The sequence below is a fragment of the Episyrphus balteatus genome, chromosome 2 (assembly GCF_945859705.1).
Source record: "Episyrphus balteatus chromosome 2, idEpiBalt1.1, whole genome shotgun sequence".
Classification (NCBI taxonomy): Eukaryota; Metazoa; Arthropoda; class Insecta; order Diptera; family Syrphidae; genus Episyrphus; species Episyrphus balteatus.
The window spans coordinates 48,099,817-48,118,580 of NC_079135.1; the positions used below are offsets into that span (position 1 = coordinate 48,099,817).

Here is an 18,764-nt window from a genome sequence, read left to right on the forward strand (position 1 = left end):
ATATTGTTTCAAACACTTTATTTCATTTTCGTAACTCTGAATTTGAATTAGTTTAAATAATGAGATCTCAGCACGCTTGTATTCATGTGACGTAAGGAATTTCGAATTAATAATTTTATTTTTTCTATTTAATAATACGTGAATACCCCGATGTACAAAGGCTGTTAGCCGTAGCATTTTAAACCAACTCGAAAACTTTTCGAAGTTAATAGCTGATTCGCAAAGATGGTGAACTGCCTCAAGGATTTCAATTTCTGGATTTGGTTGCAGTGAGATGTCATCCGGCCATTCAACTTCGTCATCGTGCGTGGAATTCAGGTCCTTTAAACCATCGATCGTTCATATTGAGGGATGGTCCTTTTTTCCACTTGGTCGCGTCATCAGCCACATTCAGATACGAAGGTGTATATCGCCAATTTCCGATGTTGCTTAGTTCTTGTATTTCAGCAATTCTAAATGCAACAAATTGACCCTTTGTTGCTTTAGCATCTGATCTCAACCATCTTAACACCGTAACCGAATCCGACCAGTAGAATATTTTGTTAATTGGAGTGCTTAGTGATTGTCGAATAGTGCATGCAAGTCTAGCTCCAATCAATGCTGCAATTAGTTCCAACCTCGGAATCGATGTAAGTTTGATTGGTGCAACCTTTGTTTTGGAGGCCAAAAGTGTGCAGCATACCTTCCCCTCAGACTGGATTCTCAAATAAACAACTGCTGCACTGGTGTCTTTGCTAGCATCAACGAATATATGCATTTGTATGTTCTCTTCATCCCATATCGATGGTTTTGTTGTGTAACATCTGGGAATATGGATGGTTTCGACTTCATGAAGTTGTTGAAGCCACTTTAGCCATTGGTCGTGTTGCTCATCTGCAATCTCATCGTCCCAATCTACTTTGGAGCACCATATTTGTTGTAACAAAACTTTCAAATAACTTGTAAAGTGATTAATTAACCCTAAGGGATCAAAAATCGACATCAAAATTCTCAAAACTTCATAGACCGAGAGCCGGGAGAAGATTTCTTGCGTGAGAGGTAACCGATTCATATGAATGTCAGAGGTAGCGTGGGTAATGGTGATGACGAATACCTTAGTCTGCCTGCATTTATTTGGGCCGTTGTCGAGAAAAAGCGCATCAAAAGTACCATTTTTCTGAAAATCGATTTAGTGAGGGTAACCACTTAAAATTTATTGATAACCAACGCCACATACTCACTGATAACAAATATACCAATGGCAGACATTTTAAGTGCGGCCAAAGCCCCGGCAGACTGTCCCGAAAATGCGTTTTTTTTGGCGTTTTTAGACTTTGGGGTAACCACCTAAAATTAATCGCATCCTATAGCGATGGACTCCCTGATAACAAAAATACCCATGGCAGACATTTTGAGTGTGGCCAAACCCTCGGCAGACGGTTTTGAAAATGCAGTTTTTCTGAAAATTGATTTATTTAGGGTAACCACTTGAAATTAGTCGCATCTTGTAGCGGTGGACTCCCTGATAACAAAAACACCCATGGCAGACATTTTGAGTGCGGCCAAACCCCCGGCAGACGGTTTTGAAAATGCAGTTTTTCTGAAAATTGATTTATTTAGGGTAACCACTTGAAATTAGTCGCATCTTGTAGCGGTGGACTCCCTGATAACAAAAACACCCATGGCAGACATTTTGAGTGTGGCCAAACCCCCGGCAGACGGTTTTGAAAATGCAGTTTTTCTGAAAATTTATTTATTTTACTTTTTCACATAACTCGCGTTTTATTGGACCTAGCAGAAAAAATTTTATAGCAATCTTAAAGATAATTGAATTTCCTACAGAATATGTTAAATAAGTTTTTTCGATTAAACCTTCGGTTTAAGAGTTAGGGTGGTTTTTTTGAAGCAAGTCAAAGGTTGATTTTCTTATTTTAGTCATATCTCTTTTATTTGAGCTTTTTTAAAAATTAATTTGAAGTAAAAGTTGTAGATCTTTTTATTACCTTCATTTATTATATTAACGGTTTTTCGATTTGACAGACCGTTTTCGATCTGTAGGAAAAAAAATTCAAAAAGTTTGCAATTTTTTATATAGGAAAAAGGTTCTACATAGTACAGGGTAATTTGCAATAGATGTAACAAAAAACCTAGGCGTGTAGGTTGCACTCAGGCAAGAAAAAAATTATATAGTTTTAGGCGGGGAGGGGCAAAAAGATTGCAATTTTTTATATAGGAAACAGCTATATAAAAAATTGCAAACTTTTTGAAGTTTTTCTCCTACAGATCGAAAACGGTCTGTCAAATCGAAAAACCGTTAATATAATAAATGAAATGCTAGGTCCAATAATACGCGAGTTATGTGAAAAAGTAAAATAAATAAATTTTCAGAAAAACTGCATTTTCAAAACCGTCTGCCGAGGGTTTGGCCACACTCAAAATGTCTGCCATGTGTATTTTTGTTATCAGGGAGTCCACCGCTACAGGATGCGACTAATTTCAAGTGGTTACCCTAAATAAATCAATTTTCAGAAAAACTGCATTTTCAAAACCGTCTGCCGGGGGTTTGGCCGCACTCAAAATGTCTGCCATGGGTGTTTTTGTTATCAGGGAGTCCACCGCTACAAGATGCGACTAATTTCAAGTGGTTACCCTAAATAAATCAATTTTCAGAAAAACTGCATTTTCAAAACCGTCTGCCGAGGGTTTGGCCACACTCAAAATGTCTGCCATGGGTATTTTTGTTATCAGGGAGTCCATCGCTATAGGATGCGATTAATTTTAGGTGGTTACCCCAAAGTCTAAAAACGCCAAAAAAAACGCATTTTCGGGACAGTCTGCCGGGGCTTTGGCCGCACTTAAAATGTCTGCCATTGGTATATTTGTTATCAGTGAGTATGTGGCGTTGGTTATCAATAAATTTTAAGTGGTTACCCTCACTAAATCGATTTTCAGAAAAATGGTACTTTTGATGCGCTTTTTCTCGACAACGGCCCAAATAAATGCAGGCAGACTAAGGTATTCGTCATCACCATTACCCACGCTACCTCTGACATTCATATGAATCGGTTACCTCTCACGCAAGAAATCTGCTCCTGGCTCTTAGACTATCACGTTTGGTTGGTTTATTTTGGCCATTCAAAACACTTTTGCTACCTTTGTTGAGTTTCAGTGAAAATGTGAATGAATCTGATTGTGTGTCCCACCACATACCCAAAACCTTTTCAGTATGTTGTTCTGCTTCTTTATTAAGATTGACGAGCTCAGTCATCTCTTCATGTGAACTTTCTAGTGCCAACAACACTTCACGAGAATTTGATTTCCACTTATGTATATGAAACCCTCCAGCCGAGTGAATTTTCTTAATCTGTTTAGCTAATGTGATTGCTTCTTCTATTGTGGCGACACTGTCGAGCAAGTCGTCGACGTAGTGGTTGTCTACAATTGCCTTGACTGCTCTAGGATAATCACTAGAGTGACCGCAAGAAATCGATTTTCGAAATTTAATCGGGGGAACCCCATAAAATGTTCCGCCTTTGCAGATTTTTAGATAGCCAAAATTTCAGCTCGATTGGATAACTCTAAATGATGCCGACACTCGCTCAAAGTATCAAAAATCTCTGTTTTTTCACTGTTTTTCCAAGAAAATTAGCTCTAGCTCCCAAACAAATCGGGTTATTTTCACTTTTTATATATTAAATTAAAGGTAGTGTTGCTACACGTAATTCAGATGCTAAATTTGCTTAGTTTTACTAAAAAAGAAAAATTTTGTCATCAATTTAAATTTTCAGTACTTACCTCAAAAAGAGCTGAAGTGCAAACTCGATTTAAAATGAAACTTTTTTTTTAAACTGTTTTATTTAAAAAAACGAAACATTTAACAGAATTCTAAGGCTGTGTGTGAATTGCGTTAAATAGTACACCGTGTAAAATTTTTGACACTATTGAGGTGAACAAAAAAATTTCAGCTGTATGGCTTATTGTTTAATATTTTTCTCTGCCTCTTTTCTGCTATGAAAATCCTTTTTAATTAAAAAAAAAAAAACAAAACAAAACCATCTACAAAAAAAAATTAACTCAAATTTAGCCAAGTCCCAGAGCCCAATAAAATTTTAACAGCTGAAAATTTTTTTATTCGACTCAATAGTGTCAAAAATTTTACACTATGTTAACTATTTAACGCAATTCACACACGTCCTAAAAAACAAAAAAAAATAACATCGTGTTACATTTTTTATACATAATTAATGAAGTAATTACTTAAAAAATTTAATCAAGAGATTTACAAAGTAGTTTTGGAAGCATCAGGATACAAATTTTCGGTACTCACTGACTACTTGAAGTACATATTGTTTTTTTTCCTCATCTTTAGTTAAAAGGTTATTAAAATCGGTTATTAATTTGACTCCTCTTTCTGTCATGTCATTTACGACTTTAAGTGATTGCACTTTTTTAAAGCCATCTTTAAAATGCGGGTTTTCGGGCCAAAGATTTGGAGGTTCTTTGAGAAAACTTGTGTCTATTTTCAATCGGCTTAAAAAGTTCAATGTTTCTTTGTTCACAATATTTGTTAACCCTGCTGTGACAAATTGTTCATCTTCATGTGTCTGTAGCTTTGGATTTACTATTCTGTTGGTTTCCGTTTCACTGGTTTTCAAAATTATGTTGGCTGTTTCTAATTTTTCGCAATCTCGTAAAGTTAGGTCAAAGAACGCCAGACCTGCCAGCTCTGAACTCAAATACCATAAATGGTTTGAGAATTTAGCAAGAGCCTTCTCTGAAATATCTTTGTCTATCTTGCGGTATTCAATGTTATTACGCAAAAGATCAAGATCTTGTTTAGGAGCCAGATAAGCTCTTGGGGCATTAAACCAAGCAAAAGTTTTTCTTGTCGAATGTAAGTTTGATTTTGAAACTACAACGTCAATTGGATTTTGCCCTAGTGCTTCTATTGTAGCTATAATTATGTGAAAAGCATTTCTATCAGATGCCTTACATCGATCCAATAACATAGAAAGTTTCATTGTTAATAGCTCTTTCACCCCACGACTATACCTCATACTTTTGCTACCCGAGGGCCCAGAGATAGAGAAACATCCATTCTATCCCAATCCGCAGAATAAAACAGTTAAAAAAAAGTTTAATTTTAAATCGAGTTTGCACTTCAGCTCTTTTTGAGGTAAGTACTGAAAATTTAAATTGATGACAATATTTTTCGTTTTTAGTAAAACGAAACAAATTTAGCATCTGAATTATGTGTAACAACACTACCTTTAATTTAATATATAAAAAGTGAAAATAACCCGATTTGTTTGGGAGCTAGAGCTAATTTTCTTGGAAAAACAGTGAAAAAACAGAGATTTTTGATACATTGAGCGAGTGTCGGCACCATTTAGAGTTATCCAATCGAGCTGAAATTTTGGCTATCTAAAAATCTGCAAAGGCGGAACATTTTATGGGGTTCCCCCGAAAAAAATTCGACAAAAAATTTTTTCTATGGGAGTTGCGGTCACTCTAATAATCACTTTCAAACTTTTTAGCGTTCAGATTTTTCACATATTGAGCACTACTTGGCGAGCAAGTTGCTCCAAAGGTCATTACTTGAGTTTCATATACGCTTGGCTCCTCATCTTCTCGATCGTTCCATAAAAAACGACAGGCCTGTTGATCTTTTTCAATTAATTTGATTTGGTGGAACATTTCGGAAATATCACCACATATAGCAATGGAATTTTCCCTGAATCGAAAGGGAATACCAAGTAATGATGACAGCTGATCGGGTCCTTTCAGAAGGAATGAATTTAAAGAAGAACCATTAACCTTTGCGGCCGCATCCCAAACAACTCGCAATCTTCCCGGCTTATTTGGGCTTAATACGGGAAAAAGAGGAAGATACCATATACGTTTGTATTGGTTTTCTAGTTCGCTTTGTTCCATTTTCCGAATGTAGCCTTTATTTAAGTAGGAATCTCAAGTTTTAGCTGTTGATTTTTCTCGAAACGTCGATTGAGTGTTTTTAATCTGAATTTAGCCATTGGATAACTATCGGGTAAGTCAACATCATCACAACGCCATAACAAACCTGTTTCATATTTTTGTCCTACAAGCTTAGTCGTTTTTTGCATGACGGATGTGGCCCGGCGATCTTCTTTGGACGATAAATCATCTTTGGGCACTCTGACCCCGAGAGTCTCGATGGAGAAATACTTTTTCATACTTTCATGCAAATCTTCATCATCAGGTTCGCGATGTTCTTCGACGTGGTAGTTCACACTTTCGTAATCAGATATTCGCTTTGACCCAAATACTGACCAACCTAATTTACACTTAGTCGCGACAGGATCTTTATCTCCGGCCAATCGTGCTTTTATGGGAACTGCTAAGTGCCAATCACTGATCCCAATCATTATCTTGGGTTGTGTTGATTTGTATGAACAAACTGGAAGGCCTCGTAAATGATTATATTTATTCGCCAGCTCTTCATAAGACAAGGTTTGTTTTGGTAAGTTGAGTTCTCTAATCGTATGTGCTTCGGGAATTACATATTTCTTAGCGCCTTCATATACACCGGAGATAGATACGGAAACCTTAGTTGATTCTTCTTGACGCGTCACATTGGCTGTCCACTTTAAATTTAGAATTACCTTTGGGCCTGTTAATCCCAACTGCTCAGCCACATCTTCTTCGATACGAGTGCCACTAGAACCACCATCCAAAAACGCCATCACTTGTTGCTTTTTGTTTCCGTGGTGTAATATTACAGGTAAATACTGGAACTGAAAATCATCCCCCAATCTCGTATGGCTGTTCTGTATAGATTCTACTACAGGTAGATTAATTTGCGAGTTAACTTCTAAATGCATAAGTGGATGGTGTTTACGACTACAACCGGCTACATTACATTTAACCGCCTTCTTACAATTGAATGGATATTTCATCCTATGGACGATTAAACATTGTCGGCATAGCTTAAGCTCTTTGACCTTTTCCCACCTATCAGATGAAGGTAAACCTTTAAAAACTGCACAAGATTCTACTGATTTACATTTATTTGAACAAACTATACATTTAAGGAATGAATCATTTATAACGTGAACATTAATTCTAGTTTCTTTTTTAGATGGCTGCTTTTCGACCCTCTCGAACGATGGTAGTATGGAATAAACCTTTTTTGCTTCTATTTTCAACCAAGACCCGAATGCTAAAACCCCTGAGACGTTATTTTCGTAAGCATATGAAGCCCATTTCATTTTCATATCATTATTCAATTTCTTTAACAGTTCTTTTAACAATAAAGGATTATCATACTGACTTTCTAATGACGATGCCTTCATAATTGCATTCATGTTAGTGACTGCTGTTGAAAATTGAATTATTGATTCTAGCTTGTCTGCTCTCACAGGTGAAAATTTACTCATCCTATCAATCTGGGCGTTAAGAATTACTGTTTTCTGTCCAAATGCCAGCATAAGAGATTCCATAATGTCTGGTATGCATGATGGTTCGCATAGTTGACTTGCCACCTCGTTTCTAGCTCTGCCTTTGAGTGATTGTTGCAGGCGCATTAAGTTTTCTTCGTTAGAATAGCCGCATTCTTTTGTTGATTGTTCAAACATTCGTTTAAACACGGGCCATTCTTCTAACTCGCCTGTGAATGTTGGAAGTGCTCTGTATATTTTTCGAGCCGCAATTTGCCTCTGATCGAATGGTGGTTTATATTCACCGCTGATAGTTGGTTCATATGTGCTTAGATTGAACTGATTATGTATCTTGATGGGATTTAATTCACGCGCTTGAGGATTCAGTTTGATGTTATTGTCCTGGTCATTTTCTTCATCTTCGGAGTCAAGATCGCAGACAGATGCTTGGTCGATTAGATCTTGTTGTTGTTTGAGGACATCGTGCTCTAGTTGCAGGTTTAGACGCTGCTCCTTCAGTACCTTTCGTTGCCTCTCCAGCAATCGCATCTTGACTCTCGTAGCAGTTGACATGGATGTGTTTTTTGAAGATGTTGACCGTCCCTCTGACTCGTTATCCTCTTCAGTAACCATTTCCCGAGCCTGCTCTAACCTTGGAGTTGGCAATGGATCTCCATTTTGGTCGATAAAACTCCCAGTTAGAGTGATGTACTTTTGTTTGGCATTATTAAACTTTTCTATCGCTGACCGGATCACCGTTCCTCTCTTCTTTAAGTCGATGGTTTTTTGCGCTACTTCATTCAACGCAATTACTTCCCTGCAGAGAATTTCTACTCTTTTTCTATACCCTTCCTTACAATCATCGCAAACCCACCTATCCAACTCATCAGCCTGAACACTACTTATACCTACACATATAAAATGGAACCATTTTCTACATACCCCTTCGCAAAGAATCATTTCCTCGTTGTACGGCTCCTCGCACACCTTACATGTGGCTCGTCTTCGCTGCGGTTGCGGTTGCGCCTGCTGGATTGCTGGTTCATTCTGCTGGCCGCCTGCACCTTTGTTTTCAGGAGATCGTGTGACCAGCATATTGAATTACGTGATATAATATGTAATTTTAAAAAATGTCACTACTTTTATGTGACCCTTAGATAAAAGATAAAAAAAAAACCGATTTTTAACTAACTTTGCTTTTATTTTAACTCAATAACTTTCTTTTTCTTTTTAACAAAGCGTTTTTACAAAGAATCGTCGTCGTGGTTGTCGTGGTTTAAAATTACAGTTTTTTTTACAGACTTCTACTTTTTTATTTCCAAATGTATATCTTAAATCGCGTTCAATCTTTTTTCCTCATGTCTCGGCGCCAAAATGCATAAAAGACGCATAAAAAGAGAAACTCAAAGATACATCTATCTATCTTTTTCTTTAACAAAGTTCGTTCAAATAGAAAATGGTTCTGTTCGGTTAGGCAGTAGCCAGACCGATGAGTTGAACAGATGAGTTGGATTTTATAGGGTGTGTGTTGCTAAGTTGGTTTTTTTGACAGTGATATCAACAGGGTGATCCCACAAATATATTATATTTTTATAAGAAATTAAAACTTAAATTATCAAATTTCGTATATATAAAAAAAAAGAAGAAATAAAACGTTATTTTGAAACACTCAAGAGATTAAAAAAGGGGTATTTCTTATATTTATTTACCAAACCAGTTATAATTTAATACATAAATGAAATAAATTCATCCCTGCAAATAAACCACGATTATGAACGTCAATTAATCAGCTGTGAGCTTGCACTTCCAACCGATTGTTAATAAAGGCCACGTAGCGGCAAGCACGTGCATCACAAACACAACCAGGATCCGCATCGAAAAGCAAAAATCATTCATTCCACAGCAGTCGAATCTACACTTTTTACTTCTTCCCCATCAGCTACAGCTACATTTTCTTCTTCCTCATCAGTCCAAGCTGCATTTTCTTCTTCTTCTGCAGCAGTCAAAGGTATTTTTATACAATAATTGTGGTCCAGCCTTATTAGCCTTTTCAATTTTTCTCTGCTAATGTGACCACCATCCATGTGGCCAACATCCACATTGTCCACCACATATTTTATTTTTTTTTTCTCTAAAAAGCTTTTCTGCCACTTGCTCTTTTAACGAGTACTCTTCATTTAGTCTTGCTAGTTCTAAGTTGTTTTGCTCTTCAAATTCAGCTGCCTTCAGTAGGCGTTCGGCTGCATATAAATGCTGGAAGATTATTTGTTTGAGGTTTCTGATGAATCTCCAAACTGATGGGTTTTGTTCATAAGATCCTCAATTATTCCGCAACATTGAGAAGACATTTTCGGCAGCATCCATATTTAGGTGGCTTAGTAAGAAGTAGCTTTACTCTTCACTTTTATGATGATTCCACATCATTTCGATGCCTATCCTTTAAAGCAAGGTGGAACTAGTTTCGTACCTGTAACGAGTTATTTTTTTAGGTTCTGCTGGCACAAAAATCATCCCTAGCTAGCTCAGCTGTGGGTTCTTTTACCTCCTTGATTATGCTAGGCTCTATACATCTAGGTGTTTATCATGGGCGAGATGTTAGATCAAATCCCACCCTACCTGGTTGTTTTCTCGCCAAACAACCCCTTTGCATACTTTCCTTTTCCTCGACCCCCCTTTACCCGTTCATCACTTCCTCCTCATCTTCAATTAACTTTCAAAATCACTGAAAATTCAATATTTTCAAATTAGCAAGATGTTTTCTTGTAGGGAATTAAACGTTCTATAAAAAGTTATTTGGCAGCAAATTAATTGCTTTAACCGTTAAGAAGATATTCGTATCAAAACCAATGCCAACTGATTTCAATAGTTTTCTTATGACAAGTATGCATTTGCGATTTGAATACGATTATTTCAGTGAATTAGAAAATTTTGAAATTGAAAATTGATTTTTTAATTTTTTTCTCGATTTAAACCGTGAATAACTTCTTCAAAACTCAATTTAGGGAAAATTACTAGACCTTTTTTGTAGAGAATTAAATTTCCTATAAGAATCTGTCGAGGTTTAATTTTTCTATTCACTTATTTGCTCATCACAAAATTCCAAAGTGAAACAGTCAAATTGAAAAAACACTTCGATTTAAAAAGCTTAATTACTCGAATACGGCTCGTCTGACGAAAATTTTCAATTAGATCTTTTTTGTAGGAAATTTAATTTTATATAAGAAAAAATGAACAGAAATTTTTTTTACTTTGATCGTCTAGCAGTTCTGTTGTAAAACATCATATCATGTATAAAAATAAAAAACACCGATGATAGACCTATTAAAAATTTTTTTAACGGCTCAAATTTTCACCAAATTTTTTTTTCATCATCCTGAACAAGATTTTCGAAGTAACTTTCAAAAAAAAAAAATATTTTATTTTTTTGGCCCAGTCTAATATATATATATACAAAAAATTACAAAAATTCACAAAAAAAACTTAAATTATTTTGATTTTCCAAAAAAAAAAATATAGATATCACAAAATACAATTATGTTTTTAATATAAAAATCAAAAAAATGAATTAAAAAAATTGATTTGAAATTTTTGTTTGCTTTGTTCGCAAATAAAGCGATTATAGAAACGTATCTTAATGCTGCCGCCGCAAACGACGACGTTTTTTTGTTTTCCACTTAGATTTTAGATTCTTTGTTCTTCTGATGAAACTAGATTTTTTTTGTTTGGTTTAACTTCTTGGCTCTTGTAAAAAAAATAACGTTAGAATCGCTATTCTTTTTGTTCAGGCCGCCAAATATCTTGACGACCTATGTAGCTACACAATAAAAAAAACATTTTTAAATTACTTTTTACACTTCTAAGATTTAAGCTTTCGCTAATGGAAGCTTACCTTGTTTTCACGTTTTAGGAATTCTTTTCCGTAATATGAGATATCGTTAATTTCACAAATATGTATCTTATATATATATGTACCATATACGTACATATATATTTGGTTCGCCCAAATTCAAGAATTTGTTCTTAATTCTGGACTATAGAAATAGATATTTCTTGGTTTCTATTTTAAAATTATTGGTAATCTTTAAATCCAAATCAGTATTATATGATTTGTTCTTCTAAAATTTATTTTTTTTTATATATAGATTGACTCTATGGCTTCTTGCTGCTCGGGTTGTTCTTTTTGAAAAAGAAAGTACCTACCGTCGGCTTTTCTATAGAACCCTAAAAACTAAGAACTAAACTAATACTTATTTATCTAAATTTTCCGGCCTTTGTTTTATTCAAATATACGCACATATTTAAACGTTATACGCATTTTTACGCAACTTAAATGTGGGTGAAAGTGCAATTGTATTTACATGCACTTGTCTTGATTAAATTCAAGATCAAAACCTGGATACATTTATCTCATGAAACATAAATCTTATAAACATGTTTCAGCAACAAGGGTGCGCTTCCCCAAAACATTTAACATTTTATAGCGCTGAATAATACTCATTTTATAGCAAAAGGTTAACAAATTATAATGTGAGAAACAAAACATTCTCCTCCTATCGAAGATTAAAGCCCTATACAGTGTTGCCAATAGTGCAGATTTATCTGCATTTTGCAGATTTTCAACACATTCCCAGACTTTTGAGAACCATAAATCTGCACTGCAGATTTAATCTGCAACTGAAACTTAACGTTTCAAAAACAAAAATAGATTTCATTTCAAAAAATCCAGTAAAATGGTATAATTATTTAACTTTAGTTTTCAAATCAGCTGGAATTTGTTCATAACGTTCTATATTTTTCCTTCTTGACTTCTTGATTTCATTTTCTAAAATTCAAATTGTAACAAAACTCAGTAGGTATGATTTTGATTTTATAGAGGAAAAAGCCTAACGATATAATTATTTATGAACACTTCCAGGGTTCCAGGGAAGAAGCTATTGATACAAATTTAACAATTTCAGCGAGAAAAATTATTCTCGAAATTAATTTTAGCTGACAACTGTTCGCAATTTTTTTCAAATCGTGTCTCCCAAATTTTAAGAAATCTGCATTGCAGATTTTTTTTCATCGATCCTGCAGATTTTTCAAAATATTTTAATGGCAACACTGGCCCTATACCCTTTTTTTTCGTTAATCTCTATAGGTGTAAATGAGATAACATAATTTGTTGTTTAATGTGCGGTGCGGGTAAACAAAAAAAAACAAAGTTGAAGAAGTCGTCGTCGTCGGTCGCGTTGCTTCTTCGTAGTAATTTCTTTTTATTTTTTTAAGTAATTAATTATTTGTAATAAAAAGCCAATTCGGTTACATACCGCTCACTGTCCAAGTGGATATCCATTTTCTGGCATTAATTATGTTGCTTAAAATCTCGTTGGAATCCTATAATGCCTGGTTGTTTGGATTTTTCGAGTAGAGATGTCCACTATTTAGATTATCGAAAAGATTGTTTATTTTTTTAATGAAATTGGCCGTATCTCTTGCAACTTTCTTCTCTCCTTGGATTGGAAGCAGTCTGCATTAGTGGCGTAGTTTATTCCAGAGGCAACATTAGCGCTAAAAACCTGTGTGGCTAATTTTATGCTTACGGTAAATATGGGCGTCTGTAAACTTGTGGAAAACTCTAAACGTTCCTTTTAAATCTTCGTTATATAACTTTCTAATGATTTTCCAACCAACACTGTCTTCTCCATAGCATACTTGATATTTTTTGAACAGAATATTTCAGACGCTTTTGAACATGTGGGGATAATCATAGAGCAGAACGATCTTGTTCTTATTTATTTCCACCAAGGGTTTGTACTCTATTTGATCAGTTCCATTCATTAATCTATAAGCCTTTACGTTGTTGCTTCCTTGGTCGCATTTCATAACACCGGTTATTATTCCTTTTTGAATCATTTCAACGGAAATTACCGTTAAATTCTACTCATAGCACATGAGCTGTGTTGACATCTTGACATTTTTTTTTTTTTCGTAAAGGTCGTCCATATTGCACAAAAAATCACTCACACATCTCCCACTACAAAGCTCCCGCATTTCTCGTAGCAGCTTCGATGGATTCTTATTAGACAAAACCATCTCTCTTAGAAGTTTCTGAAGTTGTGAATGTCGTGATTCCGATAAACGTTCGATAATCGTTGACTTTAGAGATTATTTTTTTGTCTGTGGCGGGTACATTGCTTATTATATCAATTAATTGAGAAGCGACGTTCATAAGAAGTGCCTTCAAAAGCTGATTGTATTTCTGAGCATCGCTTGTAATGCGATTGGCAGTGAAATCAGCCTTTGCAATGGCGAACCACAAATCAGGGGATTCAGATAACCACCTGAACAACATTTTTGACTACTGTTTTAGTTGTAAGTTTATTTGCGACACTAACTGGATATCCTTCAGAAAAATGTAAGCTGACCTTGAAAGCTTTTTGATTTCTTTAGCTTAGTCGTTTGCAGTTTTAAACTGTGTGCTAGAATTTGCTAGAATTGTGTCTGAAGAGTCAGTTTTAAAACCTTTTTCAAGAACATCTGTCCAAGTAGACGCTGCGCGATCATAAAATTTGGCAGTAGCAAAACCAACGGAGCGTGTCGTTACAGATAACGGAACTGCTCTCTTCTGGACGGTAAGTTGGATAGAGTTAGCTGTTGTTTCAAGTTGTTTTGTGTCGTCAGTATCAAACAGTTTGTACTGTTTACTGGTCTCTGCAAGGCGATTAGCTTCTTCTTGAGCGTTAAGTCGATTTCCAAACTTTTGAGCATTGTTACTTTTAGAATTCTTCCCCTACCGGGGCTCTCTCGCAGATGGCTTAGCAGCGAAAGTTGTAGATGCAACTGGTAGTACATCGACGTCGTTATTACAACTAAGACGATTCATTTTAATAACGTATTTGCCGTATTCGTTCAATCAGGAACGAAAATTTTTTTCATAACACCGGTTATTATTCCTTTTTGAATAATTTCAACGGAAATTACCGTTAAATTCTACTCATAGCACATGAGCTGTGTTGACATCTTGACATGTTTTTTTTTTTTTTAATTTTATTTCCGTAAAGGTCGTCCATATTGCACAAAAAATCACTCACACACCTCCCACTACAAAGCTCCCGCATCTCTCGTAACAGCTTCGATGGATTCTTATCAGTCAAAACCATCTCTCTTAGAAGTTTCTGCAGTTGTGAATGTCGTGATTCCGATAAACTTTCGGTAATCGTTGACTTTAGAAATTATTTTTTTGTCTGTGGCGGCTGCATTGCTTTTTATATCAATTAATTGAGAAGCGACGTTCATAAAAAGTGCCTTTAAAAATTGATTGTATTTCTGAGCATCGTTTGTAATCCGATTGGCAGTGAAATCAGCCTTGGCAATTGCGAACCACAAATCAGGGGATTCAGATAACCACCTGAACAAAATTTTTGACAACTGTTTTAGTTGTAGGTTTATTTGCGACACTAACTGGATATCCTTCAGAAAAATGTAAGCTGACCTCGTGAGCTTTCCGATTTCTTTAGCTTAGTCGTTTGCAGTTTTAAACTGTGTGCTAGAATTTGCTAGAATTGTGTCTGAAGAGTCAGTTTTAAAACCTTTTTCAAGAACATATGACATCGCAGTTATTGTCGTTTCATTTGTAACTAAATCCTTAGCCGATCCTTTTAATTTAGATTTTATGACTTTAATTGCTAAAGCGTCTATAAATCTTTTAAGGTTTTCCGTCAAATTGCGGTAAAATTTCGGTGGCCGTATTAATGAATTCAACCGGCGTTAAAGCCATTGTGATTATTTTTTCTATTGGTATATTTTCAGATTCGGACGGTATATTAACTGTTGGTTTTTCTACTTTTAAAACATTTTTTGAGTTTTCCTGAATATCATGAATTATCTCGTACTTATTAAAAATTTTGATTAGCTTATCTTTGCAATCTTTATATACATTATAACCTAATTCTTTTCCGTCTTCTTTAAGATATGTTTCGTTTATTTTTATAGTTGAGCGAACTTCAATTGACCTAAGTAGAATTTGTAAGTGTTTCTTTAAGGGATTATCCTTGGAAATTGGTGTTTTATTAACACATTTATAAGACCTTAAGAAAACATCTTTTTCAGCGTTTAGAATTTTAATTCCAATCATTTTAGGAATATTTACAAGAAGTCCCATTTTCTTGAATTTTTTTTTCTTCCTTCAAATAAAAGCTTGTTCTCTTGTCCGCGTATTTCACAAGTTTTAAATTTTCACATTTTTTCTCTAGTTATTGGGTAGATATTAATGAATAATTTTAAGATAATTATTCCTTTCTGTGTTAGAATTCTGTCTCCTAAGTTTTTTTTTTGACTATATTTTTCTTATTATTTATATCAGTATAATCGCGTGTCTCTACTACCATAACAATATGATATAGATGATTTTAGTTGAGGCTCTCATTATCCAATTGTACCAGTTTGCCTACCTCTTGCAACGCATAGAGGTATTCTAGAGATGTTTCAGTGGACTTCTTTTGCCTAATTCGCAACCTGCGATAAACTTTCGCTGATGAAAATTTCACCCCGAACTCATTTATGAGAGCTCTCTTCAGCCCATCCCAACTTTTCACCCCCATTTGACTTTTTACAAACGATTTGGCGACACCTTGCGATAGATGTTTCCCATAAATGTACATTTGAATTTCATCCCAATCTACAGCTTTAGCGTTTTCTTCAAATTCTTGGATCCAAGTGTTAATATCTAAGAACCCAGATCCATCGAAATGGACTAGCGAGTCTTGAATATCTTTTAATGTGAAATTTCTCACCCTCGCAAATTCAGCCCGCTTTGCCTCTTGTCCGCCCATGTCTACATCGCTGTCTTCATCGTCGTCATGTGATAGCCCAAAGTGGGTGAGCAGTCTGTCTTGTAACGTTCGTTTAATTCCCGTTCTCTCTAAGTGTAATTCGGTAAGTTTTACTACTAAGTCCGTCGATTAGTCTTAAAATTTCGTCCCTTTACATATTAATAATTTTACTTTACCCCTCACAATATGTATTTACAAAAAAAAATTAAAAAAAGTTCTTTGTCTTTAAAATTATTTAAAAAAAAATACCAGCTTTTTTAAATTTTTTTTTTTTTATTTAAATACAGAAAAAATGGCACGGTCTTCGCTTACATACATGTATTTTCTTTCAACAACAAAAAAAAACTGCAACAGAACTTTGTTTGCCTGGACGCGTCACTTTTCCTTCTTCTGATGTTTTTTTCAAACACGACCACTAGCACCGCTTTAGGTTGAAGCCCTTAATTTACTTATGTGGTTTATCTTGTTCTTCTCTTCTCTTTCCTTTTTTTTACAGTTTGAATTTCGTGATTTTTTTCGTCCTTTACTTAGTTTTGTCTGTGTGTTAGTGTTAGTTATTGTCTCGTTGCTTCGTCTTAGGTGTTTTGTGTTGGTCGTTCGTTCCTGTTCACTGAACGAAGTGAGATGGCTTTTCAGACCATATTTATAGGAATGTTGAAATCGTTTTCAATTTCTGGAATTTCTTTCTCGATTTCTTGATTCATTTTTATAGATATATATTTGTAAATACAAATATAACACTGAGATGGCTTTTCAGACCCTATTTATAGGAGTGTTGAAATCATTTTCAGTTTCAATTTCTGCGATTTTTTACTCAATTTCTGGATTCATTTTGATAGATATATAATTGTAAATACAAATATAATACTGAGATGGCTTTTCAGAAACTTCATAGGAGTGTTGAAATCATTTTCAGTTTCAATTTCCGCAATTTCTTGATCAATTTCTGGATTCATTTTGATAGATATATATTTGTATATACAAATATAATACTGAGATGGCTTTTCAGACCCTATTCATAGGAGTGTTGAAATCATTTGCATTTTCAATTTCTGCAATTTCTTACTCAATTTCTGGATTCATTTTGATAGATATATATTTGTAAATACAAATATACTCAATTCTGGATTCATTTTGATAGATATATATTTGTAAATACAAATATAATACTGAGATGGCTTTTCAGACCCTATTCATAGGGGTGTTGAAATCATTTGCATTTTCAATTTCTGCAATTTCTTACTCAATTTCTGGATTCATTTTGATAGATATTTATTTGTAAATACAAATATAATACTGAGATGGCTTTTCAGACCATATTTATAGGAGTGTTGAAATCATTTTCAGTTTCAATTTCTGCAATTTCTTACTCAATTTCTGGATTCATTTTGATAGATATATATTTGTAAATACAAATATAATACTGAGATGGCTTTTCGCCACCGAGCTAATCAACAACTGTACCCTTTTGTGGTTTCGAGCTGACCCGCTCTCTCTTTCTCGAAGATTGTAAAATAGACTTGGCTTGAGTTGACTGAGGAAAAGAGATTATATTATTTCTCGTGCAATGAAGGAGCTATCCTTTAACCCGGATATTATGTACTGAATTGTTGAAGGTTGTCGCGAATTGTCCGGCGAAGTATTTCGTATTTCTATTACTTCTTTGTTATTTCCCCGCAACCGCGCATTCTCCTCCTTTAGTCGTTTAACCTCTTCTAATAATGCCGTTCTACTGGACTCTTGGTTCAGCGCGTTACGATCTTGATTGCAGTTCCTTACGATCACTAAACAAAAATAAATAAACTCCTGCTTGTGAGATTTTCAATTTGACAGTTCTCGTTGTAAAATATCCAAGAAAAAAAGGGCACTTTTATTTTAACAAATTTTATAGGTATATAGAAAGGGTCTCTAAATGGTTATAAATAGCTTTTGCAAAATTTTACACAGCAATACATTATTGTATTTATATTCTCCAATTTCTTCAAAATATAATCCTGAATTATTTTCCAAATGCTGAATCTCTACTGGACAAGGCTGAGTGGGTTGTCCGAATGAAGTGCGTAGTATTAAAAGAAAAACCAACATTGTTTTTAACGGACTTATTTTGATGGATTGCTTCGTTTTCCGTTGGGACGTTCTAGGATCGGCACGGCAGGAAACGGCTGTTTAATTCTCAAACAGAATAAACTCCAAATCAAAATCGCCACAATGTTTAATTCTCAAATAGAATAAACTTCAAATCAAAATCACGAGTTAATTCCAAGAATAAAAAAAATCACGATGTTTAACTTCAAAGGTTTTACAGAAACTGAATTTTATTTAAAGACAAGAAATACATGATAGATTGAAAAAAGTGCAAATGAAATTAAAAGTGCAACTATGCAATAATATACAAGCGTGGGAACAGGTAAAAAACAAAAATATACAAATCGGAAAATGAGATCCGTGAAACACAAAAATTTTAAGCTGTTCACACGCTTGCATAAATTAATGACAAAAAAAGATTATGGTTGCACTTTACAAAAAATGGAATTTAAATGAAATTTGAACATAATTA

General features: G+C 34.7%; 2 protein-coding genes across 2 annotated transcripts; both read right to left on the minus strand.

Moving 5' to 3' along the window:
- Positions 1–298: 298 nt before the first annotated feature.
- On the minus strand, positions 299–3,247 carry LOC129909422 (uncharacterized). The gene is made up of 2 exons (XM_055986508.1): positions 3,190–3,247; positions 299–894 (listed from the first exon to the last, which is right to left on the minus strand). The coding sequence occupies exons 1-2, from the start codon at positions 3,245–3,247 to the stop codon at positions 299–301; spliced, it is 654 nt and encodes a 217-aa protein (XP_055842483.1).
- A 2,686-nt stretch (positions 3,248–5,933) lies between these two features.
- Positions 5,934–8,489, minus strand: LOC129909423 (uncharacterized). Its single transcript, XM_055986509.1, has one exon. It carries the CDS (start codon positions 8,487–8,489, stop codon positions 5,934–5,936), a length of 2,556 nt encoding a protein of 851 aa, XP_055842484.1.
- Positions 8,490–18,764: the final 10,275 nt, after the last annotated feature.

What these genes read in the sequence shown, in the direction of transcription:
- LOC129909423 (XM_055986509.1), bottom strand. Translation starts at nt 8,489, where the DNA reads ATGCTGGTCACACGATCTCCTGAAAACAAAGGTGCAGGCGGCCAGCAG.
- LOC129909422 (XM_055986508.1), bottom strand. Translation starts at nt 3,247, where the DNA reads ATGACTGAGCTCGTCAATCTTAATAAAGAAGCAGAACAACATACTGAA. An exon ending in ACATACTGAAAAGGTTTTGG is followed by an intron (nt 895 to 3,189) that starts GTATGTGGTGGG and finishes GCTCCAAAGTAG; the next exon opens with ATTGGGACGATGAGATTGCA.